The following is a 23,815-nucleotide window of genomic DNA, read 5'->3' as shown; positions in this document are numbered from 1 at the left end:
TATGGTTTATTTATTCACACAATAGTAATTTTACATAGAATAGTCGCAGTGAAAAGAAGCTAGCATGTCAGTGACACAGTCTTCACAGTCACTGTAATAATTTATAACTGCAGGACTGCATCCATTGACTTCAATTGACATTTGACGAGGCCCACAATACAGAAAAATACTTCAGGGTAAGGATAATGTGCTTATTGGTGCATCTTCTCAGAGCGCGCTGAGAGCAATTTTGGCAGAAGTTTCATTGCATATAATTTTTTTTTTTTTTTTTTACTATGTGTTAGCTTACCTTGCAAAGCTTGGTTGAAATGAATAAATTACCGGCACCACTGATTTGAATGCATTTTTTTTTTTTGGGTTGTATGAATAAAAGGCAGTGGTATGTTGCAGAAATGCACTTCCTGGTAAGAATACTAGTTGCTGGGATGGTAATATTCTGAGCAATGGTACAGAAGGATGCTTAAAAGGACATGGAATATTAATGAGGCATCACAGTGTCATCCACAATCTGACACATACATGGAAATTAAGAGACTAATGCTCCATTGTTTTACGGCCTCTTTATAGCATTTCAGTGGTGCAAACAGGCGATAAGCCAGATGGAGCTGCTTGTCAAAGAATTCCTCTAGTGTACTGGGCATAGCTGGAATGTAGCCAGAATGTCTATTCGCTTTGGCTTCCAAGTAGCTGGAATTTTGACACAGACTGCTCAGCCTAAGAATAGGGGAAGCACAAAAGTTGCTCAAAACCACCTTCCGCCATGCCCCATTCCTGCACTGAGCACTGCTTGGTAGGACCAGAGAATCATGGGCATCATTTAGGGCTTGATCCTGCATCCGCTCAGGTTAATGGCCAAACTCCCATAGACTTCAAAGGGAAGCAGGGTCTGTTCCTTACTTGTTAGAGAAAGAGACCGGGAATTAAGACTTCTGGGTCTTATTTGAGACTTCTATTCCAAATAGTTTCCCCAGGCTCTTCCCCACCATTGTACTCCAAACTCTACTCCCTTCCTGTTCAGTTCAGTTCCCCTGACTCACACTGTATGCAAAAAAAAAAAGGTATGTTCTTAACTTGGGTTAATAACTCAGGTTCAATTCACAGTGAAGACATGGCAGCTTGGCTTTTAATTCAGGTTAGCAGCGCTGGTGAAATTCTGTAGGGGTTTCCGAGGCAGAACTTGGGCTGTTAAGTTGCCATGTCTTCACTGCTATCTTAATGCGAGTTAGCTAACCTAAGTTAAGACCACTCTTCCACTCCCCCCCCCCCCCCCCAGTGTAGTCATACAGTCATACAGGGCCTTAATTCACCACTGATTGCCCTGCACTTGATGTGGCTATTCACACCAGTGCAAAGGGAGGGCAAAACACCACCAGCACTTTACATTCACTTTGTACTGGGATGCAGGGCAATGGAGAATCAGAATCAGATCCTTGGAGACAACTTGGATGATGGAGCACATTGGGGTCGGGCTATGGTGAACCAAGGCAAAAAAGCAAGTTCCAGAGCCGAGGACCACCTACCGAGAATGCCCCTCCTGATTAAATCAAGAGACTGTTAGCTGGAATGCTTCAGACAGCCTTGTCTGTATTAGAGAAACTTTCACTGACATAACTTGCAAACCCCTCATGTTGACGTGCTACCTTGGTGAAAGGCGGGGCCTATACTGGTAAGGCTTAGACCAAGGGCTCTGGACTATGGAGGTCTGACATGGCTTTACTGCTAATGCACTTTCCTGGATTCAATTTGCAACTGATATTGCAACTCACGTGGGGCAATGAGAGAGAGAAGCCAGTGTTATAGGTCACCATCCAGTCTGAGCTGCAATACAGGGCAGTAACAATACTGTTAATAATCCTGCAGTTCCTCATGAGGCCAAGCTAAGAAGTGGCTCTGTCGGTGGAAGTGTCCCATGCAGGTGATACTGTTGTTTTGCTGAAGTGAGGCTGACCGTTACATGGCTAATAGCCTTTAACTCTTCACTGTTTCTTGTTCCCTTCTTCAAACTTGAGAATAAAATTATTTTCCTACCAATTTTGTCTCTTTTACCATTTCACAAATATTAGTTTCTTTCCCTTCTGTTTCATGGTTTAGATTGTTAATGCACTACCATTTTCAAAGATGGCTGCACAGATTTGGGGTATGCATTTTGTTGCTTAAAAATGGACCCGCAGAAGCAGTGAGAGGGCACTAAATACTGCTTTTGAGTAGGTCCTACATAAACAATGGCCATTGACAAGTTTTTTTTTTTAATGTTGATTATGGAGGGGTAGATTGAAAACATAAAATAAAATACAAGATGGCAACATTTTAAAGGTTGGTAAAATTAAAGCTCTAAAGAACATGATGATGGGACTTTAAGAAAGAACAAAAGACCGCCTACCCTCAGCATTTTAAAAGTGTGATGGGTCTCACTTGAACCCACAAAAGCAGAGGCATAAATATCTACGGATGAAGAGGGTCCTTTATAAGAGCTCAAGAACAAGAGCAGGTCTTATAGACTGTAGCAGCTGAGCTGTAGGATACCTTAGTGCTGCTGGGTGAATTAAGGATGGAGCATGCTCCAGCCCTGTTCTCAACACCCGAAAGGCCTGCTTTGTCTTGAACACTGAATGTCCTTGCTGTTGCGGGTTTCTATCTGACTCTTAATGTTATGTCAGAGCAGGGTTTTTTTTTTGTATCTAATATATTGGTGACTATGTGTTTTTAATGAAGGTGCCCTGTATTCCGGAGCTAGCAAATGCACAGTGTGTAGCTGCGGTTGCCAAGATAAGTAGTAATTTTTAAATAAACAGCAGTATAAACAGTTACATAAAACTCATGTAAATTGCTGGCACATAATTTTAGACTGGCTTAAGTTATGTAACCTACTTTTAGCCAAGATTTTTTTCCTTTTTCTTAAAAATACCCAATTCATGCACTTTACATTTTAGAACAAGGGATAGGCTTCTTGTCACCTGTTTCTTTCCCACCGCTCCCTTTTTTGGGGGTGATGTGCAGAGTGTAGGGCAGCTCACCGGAGGGATGGACAGACAAGAGATACAGTGAAGGTAATAAAACATCTCGCCCACCCCAATCATTGATTTATTCAGGAAAGGGGCAGCTTTTCCTGAATAAACAGAAAGCACAAGCCACAGCAGAATTGGTCACTTCTCTTGGCATTTGTTTCCTCACTCACACTTAAATTACTCACCAAGTTGCTCTGTGGTTTAATTAGATCCAAAGATTTGATTTATGTTGGGAAGTTAGACCAAAGTGTTGCAACCCTGGGGGACTAAACTATTGTGTGCCACAGGCAGAGAATAGAAGGGAGCAATGTGCTTCAATGCCAGAGGCCTTTGCAACAGCATGGAGTTGATTAAGTGAGATATACCCAGATGATCCAGGCAAGTGACCCATGCCCCATGCTGCAGAGAAAGGAGCGCCCCCACCCCCCAACATACACAAGGTCCCAGCCAATCTGACCTGGGAGGAAATTCCTTCCTGACCCCAAATCTGATGATCAGATTAACTTTGAGCATGTGAATAAGACTCATCAGCCAGGCATCTAAGAGAGAGGTTTCTCTGTACCACCTCACAGCACTAGTCTACTCCATCTGGTGGCCTTTCTCCAGCTGCGGCCAATCTTTGTTGCTTCAGTTTCTTCAGATCATTTCTAATTCAGAGCATCTCCCCCCCCCCCCCAGATTTATACACAATTTTCACTTTCCCCAACAGACACTTGGTATCTTCGTCCAAATTCTCTAAAGAGCGTGGGGTGGAGAGATAGGGGCATCTTTTCACATGTAATTTACTAGGGGCCATACCGTAAGTGTGATTCTAGCCCAAAGGCAACATGTCTTAGGCCAGGTCTACACTACTGCGGTAGTTCGACAGCTGGCAATCGAAGTTCCGGGTTCGATTTATCGCGTCTGGTCTGGACGCGATAAATCGATCCCGGAAGCGCTCGCCGTCGACTGCGGTACTCCAGCTCGGCGAGAGGAGTACCGCGGAGTCGACAGGGAGCCTGCCTGCCGCGTGTGGACCGCGTCTGAACCGCGGTAAGTTCGAACTAAGGTATGTCGACTTCAGCTACGTTATTCACGTAGCTGAAGTTGCGTACCTTAGTTCGAATTTGGGGGTTAGTGTAGACCAGGCCTTAGAAAAGCATGACTGCTTCAGGCCCCAATCTTACAACCCCCCGTTCACAGGGAATAGTTTTGACTCATGCAAGCAGTGCCATCAAAGCCATGGGGACGGTGCACACCAGTAAGGAGTATGCACATGACTAAAGCATGCAGTGTCTGCCTCGGGCTCTTTCTGAACCATCCTACATTCAAAAATCCAATTAAAAAATGAACAGTCGTCAAGACGCAAACACAGAGAAAAGGTCGCTTCGCTCACATGTGCCCAACATCCAGGTATCAGAACATTTAATGGCAACCGAACAAAAGAAAATACACTAACACCTATCAAGTGAAATTGTTTGATGCCAGCATTGTTCTTTTAGTGCTGCAGTGTTAGAAACATTAAATTAAAAAAAAAGTCTTATTTGCCGAGAGCATTAATTACTTATGTTTAGAGGTTTTATTTTTTCTAAGTTAATCCCTAAATTCTTTTAAAAATGCCATTAGATAGTGGTTAGGGATCAAAGAAATTCTCTGCTCAGCATGGGGGCTGCCTAAGCTGTGAAATTTTACTTTCACCAACAAAAGTACCAGCTTTGAGGTGAAAAAAGGGGATCAGGAGCATTAGAGACAGAGGCAGAGCACTCAGTGAAGATAAAGCAAACACAAACATGGGTCTACTCGCCCAATGTGTCCCTTGCTGCTTACTGTACTTGCATTACTTTGAGCATGGGACTCTTCTTCATACAGGAAACATTATCCAGGCACTGGGATAGGAAAGAACACAAGTGTAGTAGGACTTGCAAATGGGGTAGTTCAATGTAATTTGTCAGCTGGCGGGACCATGTGAGAGACCCAATATTAGTACAGTTAGGTCTTGGATTCTGCTAACTGAGTTTTTTTGGATGTTGCAAGATCCACAGAGATGAGCTTGACAGGATCCCAAACTGCGCAGTACATTATAAAAAATTGGATACTGCAGCCTGGCAAGGAGCTGGTACCAGATCTAGGGGCCTGATCTCAAACACGTTGAAGTCAATGTAAAGACTCCCATAGACCATTGTGGGCTTTAGATGAGGTGACTAAAATGTTGTCAGACTGTGACATGTTTCTAACTTTGCTAGGGAAGTGGATTTCACACTATTTTTCAGGCCCCATGCACTTGTGTATGCCATGGGTCAAATCACCTTCTGGAACAGTGAGACCTGCAAGAGACAGGCAGGGAATCTCCATCAGATTCTCCTTCAGAGCTTCCTGCTAAACATCTTCCAGCAGTGGGAGGGGTTCTAGTTCCTGTAAAATTTGCAGTGGGTCATCCAAGGGGTTGGGAGCCCTCACCAGAGCTGCAGAGGCAGGATCTGTCCTACTAGGACATTCCTTCACCACCTGAAAGGCAGGGTGCCCTGGCAGAATGAAAATGAGGCTATGCATAAGGAGGGCTTGAGTTCTAATCCTGGCTCTGCCATTGACTTATTGTGTAACTTTGGGCATGTCATTTTACCTTTCCATCCCAGTTTCCCATTTCCAAAGTAGGGATAATACTTATTCACCAAGCCCAAGGGGTGATGTGAGGGTTATTGAGCTAATGTCTGAACAGTGCTTTCAACATGCAAAGTACTAGCAAAATACTTATTATTAATTATTATTATTAGGGATGTCCATTAATCACACATAACTCATGCGATTAACTAAAAAACATTAATTGCAATTTAAAAAAATTAATCACGATTAATCACAGAAGTCTTAAAAGAGCAACACTCCGATGCGGAAACTACAGAACTAGAACCACCAAAAAAGAAAATCAACCTTCTGCTGGTGGCATCTGACTCAGATGATGAAAATGAACATGCACCTGTCTGTACTGCTTTGGATCATTACCAAGCAGAACCTGTCATCAGCATGGATGCATGTCCTCTGGAATGGTGGTTGAAGCACGAAGGGACCTATGAATCTTTAGGGCATTTGGCACGTAAATATCTTGTGATGCTGACTACAACAGTGCCATGTGAACGCCTGTTCTCACTTTCAGGTGACATTGTAAACAAGCCGGCAGCATTATCTCCTGCAAATGTAAACAAACTAGTTTGTCTGAGCGATTGGCTGAACAAGAAGTAGGACTGAGTGGACTTGTAGGCTCTAAAGTTTTACATTGTTTTATTTTTGAATGCAGTTTTTTTGTACATAGTTCTACATTTGTAAATTCAACGTTCATGATAAAGAGATTGCACTACAGTACTTGCAATGGGGAATTGAAAAATACTATTTCTTTTGTTTTTTACAGTGCAAATATTTGTAATAAAAAATAAATAAAAACTAAGCACTGTACACTTTTAATTCTGTTGTAATTGAAATCAATATATTTGAAAATGTAGAAAACATCAAAAATATTTAAATAAATGGTATTCTATTATTGTTCAACAGCGCGATTAATTGTGATTAATTTTTTAATTGCACGATTAATTATTTTAATTGCTTGACAGCCCTAATTATTAAGTCAAAGCAAATGTAAAAGGTAAACCAACATCTCCTAAAAATCATCCATTTAAAGGTATGATCCTGTATTCCTTGTTCACCCAAAATAAGGACAGGATCAGACCCTAAAGTCTCTGGGTTTCTCATTGCCATTCACTTTGACTGGCTGCTCAAAATGCTCATAAAACACGAAGCAGGAGATCAGAATAATTGATTTGAGTAGTTTTTGGCTGCTCAATAACATTAGTTAATTGTACCTTCATTTAATATTTAACCCTAGCTGGTGGATACTGTCCTAGTTCGGGGCAACTGCCCCCATACTCCTGGTCCTACAAGAGCACCCAGTCCTCAGATGTCACCTCTCTTGGTTGGAGACCCACGTCTTTCTCCCTCCTGACTGGGGTTGTTCCAGACTGCCCAGCTCTCTGCCTACACCGTGAGTTTACCAGCGAGTCCGACTCCCTAAGCAGGCTTGTGTTACCTTTTCCTCAGAGGTTATGAATAGTGTAATTGCCACAGTTCTTAGGTACCACACAGCTTTTCATAAGCAAGCATATTAATTCTTAAGGTGAAAGCACTACAGAGAAAACATATACAAACCAATGAAAGAACCCCAAGCTAATATGCTTTCCAGCGACCCTCAACTCCAACCAGGGCTCGGTAGGAGTCTGTCCTTCAAACCCTACCCAGGGGGTTTTCTGTGGTCACAATTTCATAACACCCTTTCCCTCAGAACAAGCAGACCTATGTGTAGATTAGCCTTTCCTTTATGCAGCCTGGGTCTTTGATCTGTAGAGACCGTGAAGAGGTAAATCAACCAGACAAAAGTCTCCTCCTCACAGAGAAACTCCAAAAGGCTGAATCTTGGCATACCTGAAGGTGGTACATTTGCATCCCCCGCCCCCTGATTTCCTGCAAAACCCACTTAATTAAAATTTCATTCTTGTCTGGCCCATTGTCTCAAATAGTCCTTTGATGCTCATAACACTCTCAGGGTTTACATTAGTCCTGTCTCCCCCAAGATATGTTATATACAATCCCACAACACCACATTTTATTTTTACAGTAGTTCATTTATGGTATTTTGGCAATAACACATCAACCTTTGCATTTTTAATACAATGAACTCAAAACATACTTAAACTTAATTCAGTAAGGCTGTCCAGAATATTGCAGGAAATTGCCATATCTGTCTCTGGTATCTTTAAACTAGTCCCAAAGTTTAAGAGTCTTTTTTTTTTTTAAGTCTAAAGCATACTACAAAAGCTGAGAGGACTTGGAAATAGAAAGGTTTGTTTTAACATGTATGCATTTCTGTACTTGCTGGGCATAAAAATAGAAATCAAGTTGCACAGTCTTGTTAGCTGCCGAAATGTAATGTGCAAATAAAGTGCCCATGAGACCTAATAAAATGCCATAAATGAACTACTGTAAAAATAAAATACCAGACCACACCTATTCTGCAGCACGAACTTGAATATGCTACAAAGAAATGTATTTTCTTTCATTTTTAATGCAGAAAAGAACTGATTTGGGGATAGAAGGAAAAAGAAAGTTTAAAAATATACAGAAATACTTCGAATGGTTGGCAAACATGGCATACAGACCAATTTGGATATATGGTGCCATCAAGCTGTGGGTAGACTCAAGTTGGGATGTAGCATTCGGTGCAGCACTTTATAGAAGATTCATTAGAACGTAATGTTACAGCATCACAATTCTTGGTAAGGGCTAAATCCTATGGGCATGTCTACACTGCAGCTGGGAGCGAGCGCTCAACCTGGGAAGTCAGAGACTCAGACCAGCATGCTAAAAATAGTAGTGTGGACATCGCAGCTTATGTGTGAGCTCAGTCTCTCAAGCCCTCCCAGTCCCCCGGGCCTGAGCTCGGGTGTCTAGCCCGAGTCTCCACTAGAGGCGTAATGTCCACACTGCTATTTTTAGCATGGTAGCTTGAACCCTACTAGTGAGAGTCTGGTCCTGGGCTGGGAGGCTGGCTTCTAGCTGCAGTGTAAACATACCCTAGGAGTTTAGGTCAGCACCCTTAGCTCCCATCTATTGAAGTCAAAAGGAGCTGAGGTATGTGTGTTTGTTTGATTGACTCCTGAGTGACAACGTTTAATGGGAATGGCGGTCGTTAGAGAGAGATGGGGAAAAAAGCTGTATGTGTCATATGTAAAAGAAAAGAAAGCACACGTGCAAATTCTACTGATAGACAAATTAAATACAGCCTTACAAAAACCTTTTGCATATGTGCGCTGGATTACCTGCACAGACATACATACTTTATATTATATATATATATAAAAAGAGAAAGAACAAGAGGGAGGTTGTGTGTGTGTGTAGACCCAGAGAAGTCAATGAGAGTATAGATTATTCACAAGAATAAAATATGATGGATCAGGAAAACTCCCTAAGTTCTTTTTACAATCTTAAACTGTGATTTTTCAAGTAAAGATTTTCAAGGGAAGACTCCTAGGCTAGGGTGTGTCTACACTGCACATTAAGCCCAAGCTCGGACTCAGGTTTGAGCCCAAACCACCCTTCTGTCCACACACAATCAGTCTGATGGGGTCAGCAAGCACTCAGGACCCAGGTCCTAGGACCCTGCTTGGGGGATAGGTCAGAGCGAAGTCCCAGTGTGACACAGGTCAAGCCCGGTCATTTTGCAGTGTGGATGGAGCTCAAGCCACAGAGCCGAGTTCGAATGTCTGTGTAGTGTATAAAATGCACAGGTGTGGGCTTGGACACACCAAGTCCACAAGCCCGGGACCCACAGACCCAGATTTACAATGCAGTGTAGACATACCCCAAACTGACCTCAATGGGCTTTGGATCATCCCCTTAGTGCTTGTAAAGGGTAACTAATTGAGAGCCTGGGTCAATGAAGCTCTATTTATCTATACGAGTACAATGCAAGCCAATCTGTGCAAGCTTCCCCATTCTGCCACGCTAAGGGTCCCAAACTCTGACTTTCAAAGGGTTTCTCCTCTAAGTATGAAATGGCTTTTTAGTCTCCAAGATCCATTCAGTTCCCTCTGCTGAGACTTCCAACAATGGTGCCAAATTGCATCGATTGTGCTGGTAATAGCAACACCCGTTTCTCTGGGAGCAGGGCTGAGCCCAGTAAACTGACTTCACACAGGACACCAAGCCAGCCATTAGATGGTAACAAGTTTTGGCCACTTCACTTCTGACCTGGGCTGAACCAGTGACTTAGAGGTAATTAAAGAAAATTATACTAATGCAAAAAATGTTTGAGGTGAACCACAAATTGCCCTGGAGGAAAGGAGGTATGGAATATTTTTTTGGTCAAAAATTGAGCAAGCAATAGATGCTTTCTTCCTCCTCTACCTCATCTTGATCTAACATGACTGCTTGACTTTTTCTTTAAGGCTACAAAATTGACATAAAAGAAAAACATACTTTCCAACCAGGCAGAAATCCTAGGAGGTAATGGGGGAATATTGACAAACAGAAATGTGTAAAATGATTAATCAAAAAATGACTAAAAAGGAAATAGTAACAGGGGATCAGGTGGGCTAAACAAATCAGCATCTCCCCAACTCGATGTCAGGCTGGAAGCTACTTCAAAACCCACCAAGAGAACCTCGTAAGACCTTGTTAAAGGCAAATACTGCTACTGGAAAAACAGCTTGTGAAGCTTGTCAAGCTTGGGATCGACGTTCACGCAGATGGTGGAGCAGCTCAAATGGCTCAGTTAAAGGGTGACTCAGAATCTCTCTCTGTTTCCTACTACAGCTTCAGACTTGAATTTTTCAGGTCCGTTAGCTAAATAACTAAACTCAAAAACATAAGCTGCTTCACACTTTTTACCAAAAGAAAATGTATTTGTCTAACATATGTTTGCTTAAAAATTAATAAGATATACGAAACTCAGAGGTATGCATTGAGACTATATTTCATGGTAATTTTTCATTGGTGGTTCATTCAGTGGTTATCCTCTGATATTACACATGCTCTTGTTTAGTTTGATGCCTGGGGATTTTCAAGTACTTCTGACAGGAGATACGCATAAAGTAACATTGTGCAATAAGAGGAGATTATATATGCCCGAAATTACATCTATGTAGGGGGAAAACAAACAACAACAAAACAGGCCTAAAACAAAAATAAACAAACAAGAGGAGAAGTAGCATTTTTTCCAGACTGGCAATACTTTTCCTCCAGTGCAGTTTTTGAATTTCACATTAATCTTTACAATTACCTTTGGTTAATGATGTTGAGAAGTGATTTTCATTTAACTAAATCGATGTGTGCATGTGAGTGTGAGTGTGTATAAGAGAGAGAGGTGACACCCATTAAAAGGATTACTTCTTGAATGAACTACTTCCAGGCTCCAATGGGACAACAGTGAGGAATAAGGTCTTGTCTATGTTGGTGTTATGGTTTTGTGGGGTTTTTTTTTGCAACAGTATACTTATGCCAATGTAGCCCTGCTGTTACAAACATGTAGTGTAGGCTGGAGCTGGTCAGGAATTTTTCAATCAAACCTTTTACTTATTGAAATACGCTGAATTGTTGAAGCGGAAACTTTTAAAGGGTCAGGTTCGATGAATTTTTTTACTCAAAGTATATTTTTGAAAAAAATATTTTGACATTTTCTAAAAGAAAAATTCCAGTTTTCTGATTCAAAACATTTTTGTTTCCAAATTTAAGGTAATTAGAATAAAAAAAAAATGAAATGTCTGAGAAATCTAAATGAAACATTTCAATTGACCTGGAACAAGATTTTTTTTTTTTTTTTTTTTTCAGATTTTTGGTGAAAATTTGCAAGATTTCGACGTTTTCATCCTGATTCGGGATGGGAAAATATTTTTATATCTTGAAAATCTTCGTGGCATGGGAAAACTGTTTCCCATCCAGCTTCAGTGTAGACACATTGCCTCAGTGTCAAAATAACTGACCCGAACGTGAGTCACCCCAGTTTCAAGCTGGAGGAAGCTGTGCTGGTGCAATTCACTTTTTAACACCAGCGCAGCACATTTACATTAGGGGCTTTTACTGGTGCAAAGTGGTTTATACAGTGTAGGCAAGCCCAAATGTTTTCAGGTTCAGGTGCAAAGCTTGTCCTCAGGACATGATTAGTCAATCTGAGATTTTGTCCTGAGGAGTTAATGTTTTTTTTTTTTTTAAATTAATGGAGATATCCCATCTCCTAGAACTGGAAGGGACCTTGAAAGATCATCGAGTCCAGCCCCCTGCCTTCACTAGCAGGACCAAGTACAGATTTTTGCCCCAGATCCCTAAGTGGCCCCCTCAAGGATTGAACTCACAACCCTGGGTTTAGCAGGCCAATGCTCAAACCACTGAGCTATCCCTCCCCCCAATCCTTAATATCCTTAATGTAATCCTTAATATCCTTTTGCTGGGGTAGTGTCTTTCTGGAACCTATATGAATATTTCTCTGTAGCTTGGAGATGATTATTACGATTATTATTATTATTATTATTGATTTATGTCATGCCTGTCTCAAGCCTCAAAACACTTTACTGAATTACTATATACATAGGAATCATTTCACTTCAGACACTGACCTAAGGCAGCCTTCTCTGGAGGGAATCTAAAGGAGCATTAGGATGGTGGCAGTAACATGAAACGGCAGTCCAGGGTAGGAAGTAAAGAATACCTCAGCTCCTTATAGAAATGGCTTGGCAGAATGCAGTCACAGAACTGGAACCTCGCTGGGACCCCAAGGTTAACACCCATCTACCTTGTGTGCTTAAATTAAATCTCTTAAAGGAAGTAAATTGGTTTTATGGATTAAAGAGACTGAAAAATGTCCTTGTCCTTTATTATTTAGAAGTTATATAATTAACAAGGAAAACCCCTACACACAGGATTCAGATAATGTTCTGATACATGTTCCTGAATCACTTTGAACAAATAGGCACATCGGAAAAAATTATTCCACAATGCAGGTTCAAGCCACATATCAAACATTTCAAAAGAGATGACATGAAAAGGGCATTGGCAGCTTGTCAAAATGCTAAGTACCTGAAGCAACTTTAATCTTGATACTTATCCAAAATAATCCATAGATCCATTGAAAAGATCATTATTAGAGTTTGGTAGTGAGGAGGAGAAAGACTACTATCTCTCCTGATTCCTTCTTTCTTAAAAATAAACAGTTATGTGTTATTTATGGCCCCGAATCAGGAAAGCACTTAAGTATGTGCTTAGGTGGTTTGCTGAACTGGGGCTCATACTTTTGGCTAAAAGATCCTCAATTAATATTATCAAACTATCTTTATGGGAACAGTAACTCTTACCTGGTTCTAATCACGAGTGCTCTTTTGAAAGGTTCATTTTAACACAAAGAATTTTGCTCTGAGGTGTAATAAACAATTCCATATATTGTGCTTAATTAATCCCCACAAGTTACCAACAGGACCCATTAATGCTCTTTCTTTTCATCTAACCTTAAATATGCAAGTTTCCTGGGATAAAGGGTTTAAAATGAACATCCTGGTAGAATTCATGGCCATTCTGACCAAGCATAAAACAGGCAGCAGTATGGATTACTCAAAGCATGAAGGCACTAGAGTGTGAACTAGTCAGATTTAGGAAAGTTATGTCAAGTTGGGTAACATTTTTCTTGCCTTCATACCTGCTGAAAAGAGGACAGAGGCTATAAAACAGATTCAAACTAAACAACTATGTGTGGGGAAAATATCACACAACCTTTGGAAAGTAAATATTTTTAAAAAATAATCAATTGTACTTGGGAATTTACGTTATTGTGAAGTTATGACTTGTACAAGATTCATTGCCCCCCTGCATGTTAGATATATTTGAGTTTTGTCCTATCAAGTTAAATTTTCAAAAGCACCTAAGTGATTTAGGTTCCTGTCTCATTTTCAAAAGTGAATTAGGCACCTAGGTGCCTAGGAGACTATCAGTGAAAGTCATTCGAAGGCTCCTAAGTCACTTTTGAAAAATGGGGTCTAGGCTCGTAAATCAATACGTCGCATTTGCACAGCTAGCTAGCTGAAATATGGGTGATTTAACTCTCCTCTAACACCATCAGGTATGAGGCCACTTTGGGTGTCTGGACAGAACGTTGACAATGAATTTTGAAGTTGATGTGAGCCATGGTTACTTAGCGCCTTTGAAATCCAGGCTACTTATTTCGGTGTTAAATATGAATGTAGATACCTAACTTTAAGCACTCAAGTTTGAAAGTTTTGGTCTTAGCCTCTCTCCACTTCATTTTAACCAATTTGCAAACCATTATAAACCTGTCAGAAAGGTGAAGATTGTTGTGTTCAATGTATGATATGATAAGGACTTGGACAGGAGTTTTGGTAGTGTGGGCAGCGACAAAAGGCTGGATTTTGGAGATGTCGTAAAGGAAGAAGCTGCAAGAATTAGACACAGGCTGAATGTGTGGGCCAGGCTTAATTAACTGAGGCTTAATTGTTTACATATAGCTTTTAGATCCTCAGCTGAAAGGTCCCATGGAATTGTAGAGTATTACCGCTACTAGGGTGATTAGTGTAAGTGCACAGGACTAATCTGGTTAGGAACTAGAATGGGCTTCACTTGAAATATTCCAGCAAAGAAAAAATGAGGCTTTTCCTTTCTAAAATTCCTCAGGATGAAGCTTAATACAGTCCACCTGAACACACCGATGGCTTTAAAAATAGATTTGCTTTGCTTAAAAAAAGAAGTCTTAAATACTTAAGCCCCTCTGCGCAACCTCATGAACTGTATTTAATATTCATTACAACAATGCAGATGAGCTGCATATGCTCGGAGTGTTTAGCAGGACTGTTCAGAGAAAGGTATTCTCTCTGTTCATTCCACTTTAAAGACTGTAACGGGTGCCACCCCTAATGTGATACTCTTCCAGGAATTATGTGGCGGCACTGGAACAGCTAATTAGCTGGGCTGTGGGAAGCCACAGCCTGCAGCTTCAGCTTCCAGAGGCATTCCTTTAGGGGATGGCAGTGTGGCTTTGGCATGGGCAAAGATACACAGGGTTGTTAAGAAGCCCACAGGCCCCATAGGCTAGCTGATGTTTTCAAGCTGGCTCATCCCATGTTCTAACCACAATGAGTCAAGCAAACTTCAAGGCACCATGGATAATGGTTTGGGTGAACTGTCTTTTTGTCTTACTGTCTCATTAGGGAATCCCATTCAAAACATTCTCATGTATACACAGATAACCAATGAAATATTTCTATCCAAATTAGGCTTTTAGAGCAAAATATTTTCTGCAAGTAAACAGCTCATGATTGAGCCCTAACGTTTCTATGCACTCTTAAGAAAGGTAAATGAAACATGTCCAAATCCAGTACCTTTATATTTGGTCACTACAGCCGAGTTGATGCTAAGAGGTTCTTGGAAGGTGACAGTGAGTGATGTGCTGCTTGTTACCATGAAACAGACATTGGTTGGCGCCTCAGGGGCTCCTGGGAGAGAAGAAAAAACATCAGGTCCATAGCACAACAAATCCTATTCAAACAACGTTTGTGTGTCTTCAAAGAACCAACTGAAAACCACCCGGCAATTGTGAGCTTTGGTTCGTAAGTGTTTGTGTTCCCTGCCTTTTGAACATTTTAATTAGTACCCCAACTAACAATATCCTGCAGACACCATTTGTTTCTATCATGGTTTTCAGCTCCTTTGGGTTAAAAATATCTTCCTGTACCTATGTAACTCAATAAAACAGGATAATGTTAATTATGTCAATGAAAAGCCCCTATAAATCTTTTGGGGTGGGTGGGAGGAAAGAAAGGGGACAAAAACTACCATAAAGAGCTAATTAAATCATTAAGATTTCACTAACAGATTCAAATGTATCACAAGACAGAAAAACATTTTTACATTATTCTGGTTTAGAAATCACCCAGGTTGTAACAGCTACTTTGTATATGTTTCACTATAGTCATTCTAAAATGTGTTGTGGCATGAAGTCTCTTTAAAGCATATAGGTCAGTTCAAAGAGTAATTCAGTCCAGAAATCAAATTAATTACCTATTGTTTGTAGGAAAAACTGGCAATCCCTTTGAACATGCAAATGATTCTGAGGTCATGCTGGGTGTGGATGAAGATGATATAGTTATCTAACTTTTTACATCTGATTTAGGATAAGGGCATTAAGCGAACTCTTGTCATGTAACATAACATGCTGGCTGATGGGCCAGATCCTCAGCTGGTTACTGGTTATAGCAGTGTAGCACCATTGAATTAAATGAAGATACCCTGACTGACACCACTTATGGATGTGGCCTAATATATTTACAATTTTCTCATTGCAAGTAATGAACATTACATTTGTGGTATTCCTCATATCCTAACTCAGAGAACACCATACATACTTTAGAGGAGTATTCTTGGTGTGCAATACCCTTTAGATAAAGTTAATTATTTGCAAACAGATTTTTAGAAAGGTGATTCTAAAAATGTTAATGGTAACAATGATTGTTTGTCACTGAATGTATTACAGCCAAAAGATCTAAATGCTTATACAAACGGAAGCTTCAATCTCTAGTCTACTCCTCTCCAAGGGCCACAGTAGGCCTTTCTGCACAGAACCACATTTAGAGTGGCTTAAAAAGTTCCACATTTTTGAAATTGGCTCATTTTCTTTGTCGATGCCAACAAATAGGATTAACTTCTCACAATTTTCTGTCTGAAAACTTCATTCTGGGGTTTCACCACCCACAGAATTGTTCACATTTTTTCTCAAATTATGATAGAAAGGTTGAATTTTTGCCCCATTTTCCCTCAAATGTCCCTATTTTACAACTATCTTTAATCACACTAAATGAAACCTGGAAGGAAGGAAAATGTAAAGGGAAGGCTTAATGATGCAAGAAATAGACATTGTACCAGGAACTTTTGGGTCTGATTATCTGAACAGTTTTGAGCACACAACTCCCATTCTGTAGAAGCTGCACACATGCAATTGTGTTGATAATTGGGCCTCTCAAATTCTAGCACCAACTCCCTTTCCACTTTTGGGAAGGTCACTTACTTTCTGTGCCCCAGTTTCCCCACCTATAACCTTCAGCTGCTTCCCAGGGGCATCAGGAGGACTGATAAGAGCATTTTTGTAGAGAAAAAATTGCTCAAGTGCAAATTATTCTTATTTAAAGCATATTCCTTTTAGGTGTATAACCACCTTGGTTCTACTTACTGGCATGCTCATAGCCTGCTTTCATGCGCTTGTATAGCCTGTATCTCCACTCCCACGCTTTTAGTTGCTTCTCTTTGTCTGTGTTGTCCATACTAAGACCTTCACTCATCACTTGTGCAGACAGCTCACTCACTCGCTGCTGGGCTTCCTGGACCAAGGTGTTCAGATGCATTGACCTGCTTTCCATATTAACAACTGCCAAGAAAAGGGGAATGCAAGTGACTGCTTGATGGAGTGATAAAGTTCTGCCCTCACTTACACTAGCACAACCCATTTAAAGCCAAATCCTCTCCATCCTTCAAGTAGCCCCATTGAAGTGAAATGATGCTCATCTGGTGTAAACTGGCATTGCTCCAATAAAGTCAATGGATCTATGTCAATTTCTACCAGCTGAGGATCTGTCCTGTTTAAATGAGACTAACCACATGAGTAAGGTGAGGAAGTTTAAGCTCACGGTATTTATCATATGCTTGTAAGTGTCTTAAGCAAACCAAAATTACCCTACATCCTTTTCTTTCACGTTGACAGATTATTACAAAAGAGTAACAGCCAAAATTAAAGCTTTTCAGCTTTCACCCTGTTTTCAGTTTTACTTGGTCATAAAAACCCATTTGCTTCTAATGAACAAAAAGCTGTGGTCGACTATGGACAAAACATAAAATTCACAAATATCTACAGGTCAAAAGAAACAGCTGTTGGAAGCCCAGGAAAGATGGCTTTGTGGTTAAGGTACTGGCGTAAAACTCAGGAGATCGGTATTCAGTTCTGTGCTCTGCTACAGCCTTCAAGAATCACCTTTGGCAATTCACTTAGTCTCCCTATGTCTGAACTCCCCATTTGTAAAAGAAGGGTAATAATAATTCATTTGTGTGTGTGTGTGTGTGTGTGTGTGTACAGTATCTAGTACTATTATTATTTAACATTTATATAGCAGTAGTGCTGACAGCCCAACCAGGTCTGGGCCGCATTGCATTAAGTGCTGTATAAACATACAGAAAATGACAGCTACAGAGGTTAGATCTAAAATGGGTCCCAACTTCAGTCGAGGCACTACTGTAATGCAAACTACCACCACCGCCACGAGTGCCTAGTGAATTTGGGTGGAGCAAACTGTTTTAGAATTGCTCTTGTTCTGAAATATTTAGGGTAGTTTGATCAAATTATTTGCAATGTAGAAAATATTATTTGCAAAGCTGTTTAATTTAAACATGGGAGGAAAAGTGGCAGATCCAGGTGGTGATCAAAATTCAGGACAGAGCGTAAAGGGGGAGGACTCCTGAAATCACCAAAAATAATCCTGCTGTGGTGTGCAGTAACTTTCCACAAGAGCTGTCTGATTTTAACATCAGAGCCTTAATTGCCTTGGACCAAAAAAAGGGGCCCTATTCATCAGAAATAATTTACCATGACAAGCCACAGCTCTTAGCAAGGCTGGGGAAGATGAGGCTTAGGGACACAGGCAGGCTACTGGCTCCTCTATGTCTTTTATGGGATATGAACCAACCTTGCCAAAGAGCAAGTGGCAATGACCATTTAAAAAGGGACCAAGGCATCTCTGAGAATGCAAACATATGTGATATGGGGACAGGACTCTGACCTGCTGTGACATAAAAAGCACCCCACATCAGAGCAAAAGTGACCAGATCTGGGTGTTAAGTGATGCCTTCGATAGCTACTCCACTATATCAAAAGATCAGTCCAACAGCTCAGGATACAGCAGAAGTTTTGCATCAGGAAAAAAGCAGAGTGATACTCTGATGTGTATACATACACGTTTTCATTTCAAACCTCAGTATCATGACTGGTTTCAGAGGAGCAGCTGTGTTAGTCTGTATCCGCAAAAAGAACAGGAGTACTTGTGGCACCTTAGAGACTAAAAAATGTATTTGAGCATAAGCTTTCGTGGGCTACAGCTTCATCTTAATTAAGTAGCCTCTTAGAGTTGGTAGGGCAACTCCCACCTTTTCATGTTCTCTGTAGAGAGTGAAGGCAGAGATAGCTCAGTGGTTTGAGCATTGGCCTGCTAAACCCAGGGTTGTGAGTTCAATTCTTGAGGAGGCCATTTAGGGAACTGGGGTAAAAATCTGTCTGGGGATTGGTCCTGCTTTGAGCAGGGGGTTGGACTAGATGACCTCCTGAGGTCCCTTCCAATTCTATATACATCTCCTTATTATATGTTCCATTCTATGCATCCAATGAAGTGGGCTGTAGCCAGGGCCAGCTCTAACTTTTTTGCCGCCCCAGGCAAAAAAGAAGAGCGCCGCCCCGCCGTAACACCCCCCCCCGAGCGCTGCGCCGCCGACCCAGTGCTGTGCCGGGCCGCCAACCCCCCCCCGAGCGCCGCGCCGGGCCGCCCAAACCCCTGCCCCCCCCCCGGAGCGCCTCACCGGGCCGGCCAAACCTCCGGAGCGCCCCGCCGTAACACCCCCCCCGAGCGCCGTGCCGCCGACCCCCCCCCCCCAGCGCCGCGCCGGGCCGCCGAACCCTCCCCCCGAGCGCTGCGCCGGGCCACCCAAACCCCGAGCGTCGCGCCGGTCTGCCCAAACCCCCGCCCCCCCTGAGCGCCGCGCCGCGCTGCCGAACCCCCGCCCCCAGCGCCGCGCCGCCGAAACCCCCGCCCCCCCGAGCGCCACGCCAGGCCGCCCAAACCCCCGTCCTCCCGGAGCACCTCGCCGGGCCGGCCAAACCTCCGGAGCGCTGGGCCGGGCTGGGCAAACCCCCCACCCCCGAGCGCCGGGCCGGGCTGGCCAAACCCTTGCCCCCCTGCGAGCGCCGGGCCGCCGAAGCCCCCGAACCCCCCCCCCCCAGTGCCGTGCTGCCGAAACACCCCCCGCGCTGCCCGGCCGAAACAAACAAACAAACAAAAACCCCTCAAGCGCCGCCCTGCCGAAAAAAAAACAAAAACAAAAACACGGTGAGCGCCCCCCGCCACTCCAACATTGGCCGCCCCTTCTAAGATGCCGCCCCAAGCACGTGCTTGGTCGGCTGGTGCCTGGAGCCAGCCCTGGCTGTAGCCCACAAAACCTTATGCTCAAATAAATTTGTTAGTCTCTAAGGTGCCACAAGTACTCCTGTTCTTTTTGAGTATCATGACTGGAGTTTAGGCAGGAGTTCAAGGATAATCCCACTTACTAATGTGAAAAGTGCCATCGGGTATTTAACAACCACAAGGGGAAGAGTAAAGAATTACTCCACACCTCTGACATCCTAAAGGTTTTTGAAGAAGGGTCATCTCTAGGGCTCTGCTTTCAGAAGCTGGCTTGCAGCCTCTCTCCTCCAAGTATGATCATTCTTCATGTGGACATCTTGGGACACATAGCCATGCTTACCACAATCGGCTGACATCTTCAGAATTCGCTACCTTCTGTGAGACCAGCAAAGGGTGACAGACCTTCCTGGATCCATGCAAATGGTAAGTGTGGAGCATATCTGATAGCATACCAGGACTGAGAGGGAAGGTTCTATGGGTCAGGTTCTCAGCTGGTGTAAACTGGCATTGCTCCAAGGTCCAGAGGATGATCTGATCTTATCTCCCTCATCAAAATTCAACTCTACAGTTGTCAGGCCTTGGCAAGGTGTTTGAAGGCAACAACCACTGGGCATTTTAATTTTATTTGTACTTAGTTTTGCACAAATGATGAATAAAATCAGTGGAGGAGAGAGAGATGGTTACATAGTACAAAGTGGACTCTGAGAGCAGGGAGAGTAAATCAACCTGCTTTACATTTTTAATGTAAATGTTCTAGGGGCTGCACTATATCCTTCTGCTATTTGGTATTTAAGGGAAGAATGAGCTTGTGCTGGGGCTTGCATGGACTGGGCTTCACGTGGATCTGATCAGGGCCGGCTCCAGGCACCAGCTAAAGAAGCAGGTGTTTGGGGCGGCCAATACCAAGGGGCGGCACTCCGGCTGCTATTGGGGCGGCACGTCCGAGTCTTCGGCGGCAATTCGGCGGCGGGTCCCTCAGTCCCCTCTCGGAGCAAAGGATCTGCAGCCAAATTGCCGCCAAAGAGTGGAGCGGTGCGATCGCGCTGCCGCAGCTTTTTTTTTTTTTTTTTTTTTTTTGGCCACTTGGGGCGGCAAAAGACCTGGAGCCAGCCCTGGATCTGGTAGTGGGAGTTGTTGCTCTCTGTTTTCCTTTTGGATTTCCACACAGAAATCCAAGTAACGCAGCTGGGAGGTATGTCACCTGTGTCCTCTCTAAAGCTAGGGCAGTGTAGCTACAAGGGGATCCAGCTAATGGTAGTGTGATTCCTGCTGGACTCCTGCTGCTAGTGTGGAGTGGGGGAAGGGGAGAGGAGGAGCAAGAGCTATTCTTGTAGCAGGGCTGCTGTCTTCCCTTGGAATTGGGGGTCGGGGTTCCTTTCGCTCTGAATCACCAAGGTCTGTGAGGGTTGGTAGGCGGCGTGCCCTCCACAATCCAGAGCTCCCGGACTCCTTCCGCTAGAGGGGTGGTGCAAGGAAAGCTCTGCAAGAGGGACCTCAGAGAGATTTCCGCACCGGGGCCCACTCCTGTGTGTTTTGCTGGGGTGGGCGAGGAAGAAAGAGATTGCCCTTGTTCCTTACTCGGGGAATGCTCCCATTGATGAAACTGAGGGAGGGTTTCAGGGTGTGGCCCACTGCGAAAGCCAGTGGAAGGCCACATTACCCTGGAGAGGAAACAAAGAATTCTGAGCCTCACATGTAACAGTCACTTGACAGAAAAGGGTGATGGCATGACGGCCAGGGGCTGTGCTGGGTGGAGATACTGGGCAGAGTTGCCAGGCACAGGTACCTTGAACCACAGAAAGGGTCTGAAATGAGGCAGCCAGCGAGAGGTGAAGTTTATACATGTTTAGCTGCCCAACACCTTTTGCAACTGGGTTGGGTGGTACAGGGAAGGGGCAGGTGGGAGTTCTACCTCCAGATCCCTCTGCCCATTGAAGTCAATGGGAGTCTTTCTATTGGGTGTTGGGTCAGGCCTTCAGAGCCCAAATGCCATGCAGGTGGAGGGGATTTCACTCTAACAGGAAAGGCTAAATATAGGAAGGAATGTGGAGGGGCTGTGAAGTGTGGCAAGGGGGCAGAGTAGGGTAAAACAGCGATTACTGCCAGCTTCGAACAATGGAGACAAACACAGAGGCGCTGAAAGCCTTTCCATGGAGCCTTGAATGCGACACTTCGCTTTTCACTTTCAAGCAGCGACTTGAGATCCTCGAGGACAAAAACCCAAATGATGTGGTTTTTATTGAGAAAACCTTCACCATTATTTCAATCAGAAAAACTGAAAATCAAGATAAGTGAAGTGGAAATTTGGTGGGCATATTTTGAAATGGAAATGAGGTGGTTATATATTCATATTCTCTGTGTTCATAGGCATGTTTGCATTAATTACAGGAAATGAATACTAATTTATGATTGCCCCTGCTTGCCATCAGACTGCATTTATTTACAGATGAGGTCAATGAAAAATTAGTTTAGTCTTTTTTTTAACTGCTGTTTAGAACACTCAAGACTGTGTTTTCCTCTAGATTTGTCATGGTTAATGAATGTTGCTTCAGCAGTCAATCATGCACTCTAAATGCTGTCACACTTTTTTTTAAAGCCTCAGTCATGAACCATGACAGAAAAATAAACAAATAAATATAAAGCAAAAAAAAACCAACCCTCTTTTCACTGAGCAGCTACACTATGCAAAAATCTCATGGGAAGGTTAAAGGAGGCCAGAATAAATGATAATATAAGTGCTGTGGACATAGAAAAGCAATAAAGGTGTACCAACACTGAGGGTCTGGCAAAAAATCCCAACACACACACCCATACACACACACACACACACACATACACTCTCCAGTGAAAAAAATTGGCAATGTGAGTCGCCTCAAGGTGCAATTTCCTGGAGCCCTGAGATTGACATGCCAGTCCTAAATGTTGTTAATTTAACTAACTTCAAATTAATGACACAGTCTGCAGTGACTGAACCCTTCAAACACAGTCTCATTATAGCCTTGCTGGGAATGTCCTAAATATAGGCATTGACACTTTAAAACAAATTCGTATATATTTGTGTATTTTTAGCCAAAAGTAAGGCGTCAGAGTTTGTGTCATGGTTTAAGGTTGATTAATTGACTTGGTAAAATTCCCCCCCCCCCGCACTCCCCAAATTATGCAGAAAAAGTCCCATGAAGGAAGACAAAGGATAGTTTTATAACCACAATAAGTGCTATTAGTGTTCCCGTGCAGTGAGGAGGTATAATCTGAGCTGAGTTTTCATTGGTGCAGTTACTATATATTTACCGATGCCATCCTGCCAGTTCATTGCTACTGTCATTCTCTCATTGAGCCAAAGCCCATCAAAGTGAATGGAAAGACTCCCATTGACTCCATTGCACTTTAGATGAGGCCCTAAAATTGCGGTAATCTGATTTTAATGGGACTGTTAGCTCAACAGAAGAGTGGGAATTAATGTCTGAGGTATTGGAAGTGGCTCAACTATATATTCAGTGATATACCTCCACACTCCTTGCTACCTTGTTGGGACACGATGGCATGGACCAGAATAATCGTCCCATTACTCCATAGACATATGAGTCTATTATCCTGTTTCATATACTCAATGCCATTAGGGACCTGTGATCTCTGTATTACTGACTCAGTCCCTATCTACTTATTTTCTAAAGATTTCCCTCTATTGCTAACATCAGTTCAGCTCCACCGGTGTTAATAATGTTAAACAGCCCTAGCTTGGGTGGGAGTGCTGGCTGAGGCAATCATTTTTAACATTGTTATTCAGCTTTGGTAACCCTGCCAACAGCTGGTAGCCCATCTTACACATTCATAAGGCTGGGTTTACACTGAGGTCCTTTTATACTGGCTGAATGGCAGAAATAGGCCATGCTCTAAATAGGAATTAGGAGCCAGATTTTTAAAGGTATTTAGCTGCCTAAAATGCAGGTAGGCACCCAGTGGAAGCAATAAGCACTTTTGAAAATCCCACTGGCAACTATCTACATCAATAGGTTCCTAAATAGCTATAAAAATCTGGCCCTAAATCTATAGATTTTAAGGCCAGACCCACTGATCTGGTCTGAC

At 42.7% G+C, this 23,815-nt stretch overlaps 1 protein-coding gene across 1 annotated transcript in view; it reads right to left on the bottom strand.

Annotated features, from left to right (window-relative positions):
- The window catches only part of ANKFN1 (ankyrin repeat and fibronectin type III domain containing 1), an 87,969-nt gene that overhangs the window by 42,758 nt on the left and 21,396 nt on the right, over positions 1 to 23,815 (bottom strand). The window contains exons 4-5 of the mRNA XM_065416176.1: positions 16,744 to 16,938; positions 14,900 to 15,013 (exon numbers count right to left, since the gene is read on the bottom strand). Coding sequence (XP_065272248.1) covers positions 14,900 to 15,013; positions 16,744 to 16,938 — 309 coding nt within the window. The remainder of the gene's footprint in view (positions 1 to 14,899; positions 15,014 to 16,743; positions 16,939 to 23,815) is intronic.

This window comes from Emys orbicularis, chromosome 13, assembly GCF_028017835.1.
Source record: "Emys orbicularis isolate rEmyOrb1 chromosome 13, rEmyOrb1.hap1, whole genome shotgun sequence".
In the NCBI taxonomy this organism is placed as follows: Eukaryota; Metazoa; Chordata; order Testudines; family Emydidae; genus Emys; species Emys orbicularis.
Note: the sequence above shows the minus strand (reverse complement) of the source record. Positions and strands in the feature narration are given on the sequence as shown.